Source organism: Aedes albopictus, chromosome 3 (genome assembly GCF_035046485.1).
Source record: "Aedes albopictus strain Foshan chromosome 3, AalbF5, whole genome shotgun sequence".
NCBI classification, from domain to species: Eukaryota; Metazoa; Arthropoda; class Insecta; order Diptera; family Culicidae; genus Aedes; species Aedes albopictus.
In genome coordinates this window covers 255,982,557-255,991,246 of record NC_085138.1, presented here as the reverse complement: position 1 = coordinate 255,991,246, position 8,690 = coordinate 255,982,557, and the positions used below count along the sequence as shown (strand labels likewise).

Genomic DNA, 8,690 nt, shown 5'->3' with positions numbered 1-8,690 from the left:
GGAATTCCTAGAGGTATTTCCGGGGAACTCCTGGAAGAATTCTCGGGAAACTGCTAGAGGAATACTCCGGAAACTTCTAGTGGAATTCCCAAGGAATTCCAGGAGAAATTGCCAATGAACTTCAGGCGGAATGCCCGACAAATTTCCCGAGGTAAACCCGAGAATCTCCTGAAGACATCCCCGAGGAGCTTCTGGAGGAATTTCCGAGAAACACATGGATAAATTTGCGAGATAAACCTGGAAGAATTGCCTGGAAACTCCTAAAGGAATTCTTGGAAAACTTGTGGAGGAATTTTCGAGGATCATCTGGAGAAACTCTCGATGAAGCCCTGGAGCAATTCCCGAAGAACTCCGCGGGAGAAATACCCGAGAAACTCCTTGTTGGGAGCACTACGCCACTGCTCGCCGAAACAGATGAACAAGTCAAAAGACTTGACAGCCAGCTTGTCAAGGAGCAGTGACAGTTGCTTGACACGTAACAATTTTGCAAATCATTCCAACTCAAACCATTATTCGCATTACTCCAAGAAGGCAGAGAATTTGTAAAAGTTTGTAGTTCATTATTAGTTGCTATAGAGATCAAGTTGGCAGGTAGAATACTTGTTAGTCAGACCAAATTTGTAAGTATAACTATGATTGTATCCCGACAATGAATTAACATTACTGAAATCTGAATTACAGCTTTTGAGCTCAGTCTAACCGCAAAAAGACGTGCTGCAAAAAACGAGGTCTGAAACTACCCCAATAAATCTCAAAAGAAATTTGTAAAACACGATTGAGGGTCAAAGAATGCCGGAAACTAGCCGTTTCGATTGCCGTAGTTGCAGCCTGGCCAACAACATCGACGATATGGTCGAATGTGAAGGTGGACGCGGTGGTTGGTTCCACTATGGCTGCGTAGGATTCGATGACGGAAAGAAGGAGGAGAATTGGAGGTGTTCGAGTTGTGTAGCAGGGAATGTGGCGACGGTACCGCCAGAGGGAGCAATAGGAGGTAATCCGGCAGCTTTCCAACAGCCAGTTTTCACCACTACTGGCATTGGAACCGGTACTCCTGACCTGGCTGCAGAGAGAGTGAAACGTAACCTCAAACTGCTTGAGGAACAGCAATCATTCCTACTGAGGGAGATCGAACTGGAGCAGAAGCGTGATTTCGAGCAGAAGAAGCTGCAGCTGGAGAAAGAAGCGTGGCGAGTGCGGTATGAGTTGCTGAATGCGCAGACTGGACAGATGCGAGGAGATGCCAACGAGCCGGGGGCTGCTGTAGACTAGGCGAATCGTCTATCGCTAGTCGCTAGCAGCTTCATCCCCACGTCTGGGGCATCGAGCAGTACACCCACGTCAGCAAACACCAACGGATCCATCCCCACACCCCTTATCTCTACCAGTGTAATCTGCCCTCAAACCAATGCCCTGGTCTCAACGTTGCCCACCAGATTGCCTAATGTCCACCAAGGAATTAGCTCCGTGCCGTGCCATACCGGACTGTCCTCCGTTACAAGCAATATTCAACAGTCAGTGGCGTCCGCTGGCACAAGATCAGCCGTGATAGACGTCCAATCAGGTTTAACATCGAACCCCTACACCATGGGACCGACGCCAAGCTACATCCACGATTTTCTGGCCGGTGATGGAAAAGGTCAACCCGGATCATCGACACCCATCACGTCGGCAACGTCAGTGCCTTGGAGCGACCCGGCGACGAGCTACACGTACCTCACCCAATCGCTGCCACCTACAATCAGTACGGTAGGTTCAATTGGGAGCTTTTTACTGCAAGCAGCACACGTAAGTCAGAACAACCAATATCCATGCTATGGAAATCAAATGTCGCTAAGGTTAGGGCTAAGTCAGGTACCTCAATATTCGATGTATACAATGAGACCACAGGCTAGTCAAATAAACGTAAGCATGCCATACGCCCCCAGTTCCATTCCTCAGTCCATCCCTTTTCCTCCCCACGTTTCTGCCGCAAACCAAGCAGCTCCGGTAGTGAATATTGGTGATCTCGGTGGGCCAACACCTCGTCAACTGGCGGCGAGGCACGCGATGTCCAGGGACCTGCCGACTTTCAGCGGGAATCCGGAGGAGTGGCCTATGTTTCACAGTGCTTTCTACACGTCAACAGTGTGGGCGGCCAGGACATCCGAGAACTACAATACCCCGGGAATAAAGCGATATTATCACGAAACCGAACACGAATTAGTACGGAGCTATTAAAGTGCGGAAATCAACTTGTCTTCTTTAATTCATGGTCATTCTTATATACATACATATAAAGGTGTATAGATCTTAAAACGTAATAATAGAAATGTCATTCTTTTAGTGTTATATGGACAGGGGTGTACTCGCGTATATTTGGCAATAGGGTCGTCTACGCCAACACTCCTCCTCGCGAAAACATCCCTGTGGTATTACTGCATCGTAGGAGGCCAGATTTCCTCCACGGGGCATGGAGTGATTACGTCACAAGATTCGATAGATTGCTGCTGCTCAACGGTAGTCATGTTGACGACATAGTCCTTGTATCGTGCCGGTAGAACTCCCCTTGTTGATCTTTCAGATCGAGACAATACCGGGGGCTGGTTGACTTCCTTTTGAACTTCACTGTGCATATGTTCATCTCCGTAGCAAAGTTCGTCGCATGATTCGTAACCAATCGTGTCATCTCCCTGTTGCAGCGGTAACTCCTCCTGTTCCGCTACTCGCTCTTCAGGACGAACTAAAGGCTCCAATACAATTATCGATTCTGACAGCTGCGTATCCGGAGGATGTCCGTGCTTGACAGGTTCCTCCCTGAACTTGGCACTGCTGCTGACGAAAATGCACTCACTTTTAGGATCCAGAAATCTGTACGCTTGATTCAGGTTGGAATCTAGGATAGGATGTGACACCTGCAACTTCTCTGTCTAATTTCACAGCTTGCTGTCTTGTTTTTCCGCGTTGCTAAGATTAGTGGTCCCCAAATTGGTCTCTTTTGGGCTGACTAGTTGTCGTATCCTTATCCTAGGTTGGAATATCCCACAAAAATAGCCACTTGTTGCCTAAAGGTTGGCTTCCCCGTAACTGCAACAGCTTCGACTAAGGCCTTTGAACCAAATCTTCTGAAGTGTCCCACATCCGGTTTCTGACCGGACCATCTTTCGAAAGAGCTGATGCCCTTGAACTTTGAGATCGATCGATTCTCAATATAAACAGCCGACGATATTGCTTCACCCCAAAACTTCAGGTCAAGGCACGCATCGACCAACATACACTCCGCGATCTTCTTCAAATATCGGCTCTTCTTTCGCGCCACCGAACTGTGTGGTGAGGATGCTACCGAGACCCCTTCACTACTCAAGAAATCCATTAGATTCGCATCTAGCAATGTCTTTCCGCCGTCTTGTTGTATAATCTTCGGTGTTTTACCACACTCCGACTTGCAAAAGTCAATGAAACTTTTGATCGTGGCACTAACATCAGATTTCTTCCGAAGAAGGTAAACAAAAGTCATTCTCGTGAAGTCGTCAACGATGATGAGATAATGATTGTTTCCACTGGGTGTGTTTATCATCAAGTCACTCAAATCAATGTGCACTACATCTACTTTTTGCTGCGCCTTTTCAACCTTATTCGTAACAAACGTATTTCTCGCGTTTGTTTTTGTCACACAATCTTCAACACATAGATTTAGATCGGGGGTACACAATCGATACAGACTACCATAACGATCGCCAACAACCAATACATGTCCAGCACTGTTCTTGATCTTGCATCCCTTTTCACTAAAATCGACAGAGAACTTCTTTTTCGCTAGTGTACTGACTGAAATCAGTCCACTGGTTAGGTTCGGAACAAATAACATATCATTTAGTTGTATCTCAACTGGAGCACCACATCCATCTATTGCGACGATACGACCACTACCAACTCCTTTGGCTTCAGCTTTCTTTCCATTGGCCAACAGTACACTTACACCGAACGTTGTTTTCAACTCGACAAAGAAACTTTCATCACCGGTCATGTGACGAGATGCACCACTATCAACAAACCAGTCAAAAGGTTCTCCCTGACTTGCCATGAAGCATATCGGCCCCTCCATTACACTTTGCGCCTGTTTCGCCTTCGGAGTTTCTTTCTGCACCGACGATCCTGCACTTGAATCTTCGTCCTTCCGACTCGTATCCTGGCCGGACGAAATCTCTCTTTGAAGGATTCTGCAATTCCGCTTCACGTGACCAGGTCTTTTACAATGGAAGCAAATCCGTGTATCCCTGCCGGATTCGCGATCACCTCCACGATGCTTCCAGTAATCAGTTCGAAGAGCTTTCTCACTCGATCCAGCGGTGTGTCCAAGTCTCTCACGACGCTTCTCAGCTTCCGAAAGCAGTTTAGATTTTACCAAATCAATTGTCAGCTCGTTACTTGGTCTCTGCTCCAGAACTGTCGCCAAAGAATCATATGAATCCGGTAGTGAGCATAGTAACAATGCAACCTGCAGCTTTGGTGGTACCTCATCACCTACATCCGCAATCCGTTGGACGAGATCCGTGAAGCTCTGGAGATGTTGCTCCATATCTCCATCTTCTGCCAGCTCGAGACGAGTGAGCTTTTTCAAAAGGTAAACTTCTGATCCTTTATCATGGTAATCTTTCAAGGACTTCCATGCATCTTTCGCGTAGGTACAATTTCGTACCAGACTCGTCTGGTTATCTTCCATACAAAGGCCGATCGTAGCACGGGCCTTTGCGTCCGCCTTCTTCCAGGCATCCGTGATGGGATTAGGCGTTGGATCCGCGATCACGTACCATAGCTCATCACGCACTAACATCATCTCCATTTTAAATTTCCATGACTGGAAATTATGATTGTTGAGCTTCGGAAGTGGGAATCCTGGGAAACGCTGCTGTTCCGCCATCATGTACTCTTCCACTAACGGAAATCACTGATCGAATCTTCACGATATTATCGACCGGAAAACTAACAATTTCGCGATATTACGCTGGGCTCATAACCTGTGGGCGGCCAGGACATCCGAGAACTACAATACCCCGGGAATAAAGCGATATTATCACGAAACCGAACACGAATTAGTACGGAGCTATTAAAGTGCGGAAATCAACTTGTCTTCTTTAATTCATGGTCATTCTTATATACATACATATAAAGGTGTATAGATCTTAAAACGTAATAATAGAAATGTCATTCTTTTAGTGTTATATGGACAGGGGTGTACTCGCGTATATTTGGCAATAGGGTCGTCTACGCCAACAAACAGAAGCATGTGGCTACAGTGAGGTGGAGAATCTTGGCCGACTTCAACGCTGTCTCAAAGGCAGTGCATTGGAAGCAGTGCGGAGCCGTCTTCTACTACCTTCTGCTGTGCCGCAAGTGATGCAAACCTTGCAGCTTTTGTATGGACGTCCGAAGCAGATCATTTACTCGCTCCTCACGAAAGTTCGGGATGTTCCTGCTCCGAAAGCCGATAACCTGAAGACGTTGGTGACGTTCGGCATGACAGTGCACAACTTCTGTGATTACCTAGTAGCAGCGGGACAAGTGGTTCACCTTTCGAATCCTGTACTTCTGCAGGAGCTAATCGATAAGCTCCCAGCGCATCTGAAGCTGGACTGGGCGGTGTATAAACGGCAGTTCCCACTAGTGGACCTCCGAGTGTTCGGTGCATACATGGCGAATCTAGTATCAGCGGCGGCTGACGTAACTCTAACATTGGATTCGACTGCTGTGAAAGCTTCTAAACCAGAGAAGGCAAAGGGATACCTCAACGTTCATTCCTCCTCATCGACAGAAATCGATACAGTGAAGCCCACATCGGAGGAGCCGAAGATTGCAGCTTCTGGCGTGCGCTGTTTGATTTGTAGTGATCCGAATCACAAAGTTAAAGAGTGCGACGTATTCAAGCAATTGAAAGGAGAGGAAAAGTGGAAAGCAGTGCAAACACACCATCTCTGTCGAGTTTGCCTCGGTAAACATGGACGAAAACCGTGCCGATCTCAACTACGCTGTGAGGTACAGGGGTGTCAACTGCGCCATCACCCGCTCCTTCATTCGGGTTCAACAACGACTACCGCGAGCCCAGCAATCAAGCCAATAAGCCGAGTTCCAGTTAATCCTACTACCGTTGCGAACCTGGTTGCGAAGCAGTCTGAAGGAGTGAACGCGCATCGGCATAGTCAGAATACGACACTATTCCGTGTTTTGCCGGTGACCCTTTTCGGCAACGGAAGGAGCATCGAAACGTTTGCCTTTATCGACGAAGGATCTTCTGTTACATTACTGGAGAAGTGGATTGCTGACGAACTCGATATCAAGGGATTCAAGCGGCGGCTATGTTTGACATGGACCGGTAATGTTAGCCGCGACGAGGATGACTCACATCAAGTTACGATCGAGATAGCTGGCACTGAAGCTGATCGTCGTTATAAGTTGGAGGAAGTTCGCACCGTTAAATCTTTGGCATTGCCGAAGCAATCGCTCTGTTATAGCGAGCTAGCTGAGCGCTATCGACACCTCCAGAAGTTACCAGTCAAGGATTACGAATCGATGACTCCTGGGATCCTAATTGGCGCCGAACATGCCCATTTAACTGCCACCAAGCAACTTCGAGAAGGAAAGACAGGCGAGCCTGTCGCAGCTAGAACTCGACTTGGATGAGCGGTGTATGGACCGGTTCAGCAAGGGATGCCAAATGGAAGCTTCAACTTCCATATATGCGAATGCGAAGATGATGGCAAGCTGCACGATTTGGTTAAACAGTACTTCACCGTTGAAAGCGTTGGAGTTTCGGCAGACAAAGGGCCGGAATCCGAAGAAGAGAAACGGGCCAGATCTATCTTGGAGCGAACAACAAGAAGAGTCAGCGAAGGATTCGAAACCGGGCTGTTGTGGCGATACGACGATGTGGAGTTTCTCGACAGCTTCCCAATGGCGGTTCGAAGGCTACAGTGTTTCGAGAGGCGACTGAAGAAAAACCCGGAAGTCGAGGAAAGCGTTCGACGCCAAATCATTGAGTACCAAAGGAAATCCTACATCCATAAGGCGTCGGAAGAGGAACTGAAATCGGCAGAACCAGGCAAGGTCTTCCATTGAGCGTCGCGCAGAACCCCAAGAAACCGAGCAAGATCCGCCTCGTGTGGGATGCGGCAGCTAAGGTGAACGGTATTTCGCTGAACAGTATGCTGGTGAAGGGACCGGATCTTGTCGTGCCGCTACCAACTGTATTGTGTGGATTTCGAGAACGACGGGTGGCTCTTGGTGGAGACTTACAGGAAATGTTTCACCAGGTGAAGATACGGTCCGAGGACCGGCAAGCGCAACGTTTTCTGTATCGAGAGAATCCAACGGAAATCCTACGGTTTTCGTCATGGATGTAGCTACGTTTGGTTCTTCCAGCTCACCATGCTCAGCGCAATACATCAGAGAGCATGCGCAAGAGTTCCCGAGAGCAGCGGAGGCCATCGAACGTCGTCATTATGTCGACGACTACTTCGACAGCTTTGACGACGAGGACGAAGCATGTCGTGTTGCACAAGAAGTAAGGATAGTTCATAAAAGAGGCGGTTTCACCATTCGGAATTGGTTGTCCAACTCTTCCGAAGTTCTGCGACGGGTCGGGGCAGTGGCCGCGACAAAAGATGTATGCTGTCAGATGCAGCTCGGCGCGGACAAAACGGGTCAAACAGAGAGAGTTCTTGGGATGCTGTGGGCACCCATGCCTGACATCTTCACCTACGCGGCGGTTTCCGAACTACCAACAATCACTCCAACCAAGAGAAACATCCTACGTTGCGTTATGAGTCAGTATGATCCGTTAGGATTACTCTCTCACTTTCTTGTCCACGGACGCGTGATAATCCAGGACATATGGAGAAGCAAAGCAGACTGGGACGACATCGTTGGAGAGGAAATACAGGAGCGATGGAGACGATGGATCGAAGTTTTCGAGGATCTTCAGAACGTGCGCATTCCCCGAGCATACTTTCCCAGTGCGGCTTCAACGGAAATCACGGATCTACAGCTACATATTTTTGTCGACGCCAGTGAGGTGGCATATGCCTGTGTTGCCTACTTTCGGGCGAACATCCGAGGGCAGTTCCAGACTGCGCGGGTTGGCGCGAAATCAAAGGTGTCTCCATTGAAATCGCTATCGATACCCAGATTGGAACTCCAGGCGGCGATCATCGGCTGCAGACTATTGAAAACACTATGCGCGAGTCACAGCTTACCAATCAAGCGGAGGTTCATGTGGACCGACTCCAAAACGGTTCTCGCATGGATCAATTCTGACCACCGTCGTTACCGCCAGTTCGTGGCCTGTAGAATCGGAGAAATTCTATCCAAGTCGAACGCTGAGGAGTGGATGTGGATCCCCACCAAGCAAAATGTCGCCGACGAAGCTACAAAGTGGGGGAAAGGACCCAGTTTCGACCCGGACAGCCGCTGGTTCACGGGGCCGCAATTCCTAAAGGAAGCACAGGAGGCTTTGGCGCGCCATTGCCTATATTTATCGTCTGGTTGGAAACTTTCGTAGAAAACGATTAGGACTAACTCCGAATCGAGGTCATCTTACGCTGGAGGAGTTGAACAAAGCGCAGAACTTCCTCTGGCGCCTGGCTCAAGAAAACGCATTTTCAGAAGAAGCGAAGCTGTTGAAGAAGGTTGTGGAAGGGAATCGATCAGCGATACTG

At 48.4% G+C, this 8,690-nt stretch overlaps 2 protein-coding genes across 2 annotated transcripts; both read left to right on the top strand.

Moving 5' to 3' along the window:
- Positions 1–385: 385 nt before the first annotated feature.
- On the top strand, positions 386–1,799 carry LOC134290076 (uncharacterized). The gene is made up of 2 exons (XM_062857065.1): positions 386–620; positions 682–1,799. The coding sequence occupies exon 2, from the start codon at positions 790–792 to the stop codon at positions 1,270–1,272; it is 483 nt and encodes a 160-aa protein (XP_062713049.1). The 5' UTR covers positions 386–620; positions 682–789; the 3' UTR covers positions 1,273–1,799.
- Positions 1,800–7,366: 5,567 nt separating this feature from the next.
- On the top strand, positions 7,367–8,533 carry LOC134290715 (uncharacterized). Its single transcript, XM_062857896.1, has one exon. The coding sequence runs from the start codon at positions 7,367–7,369 to the stop codon at positions 8,531–8,533; it is 1,167 nt and encodes a 388-aa protein (XP_062713880.1).
- Positions 8,534–8,690: the final 157 nt, after the last annotated feature.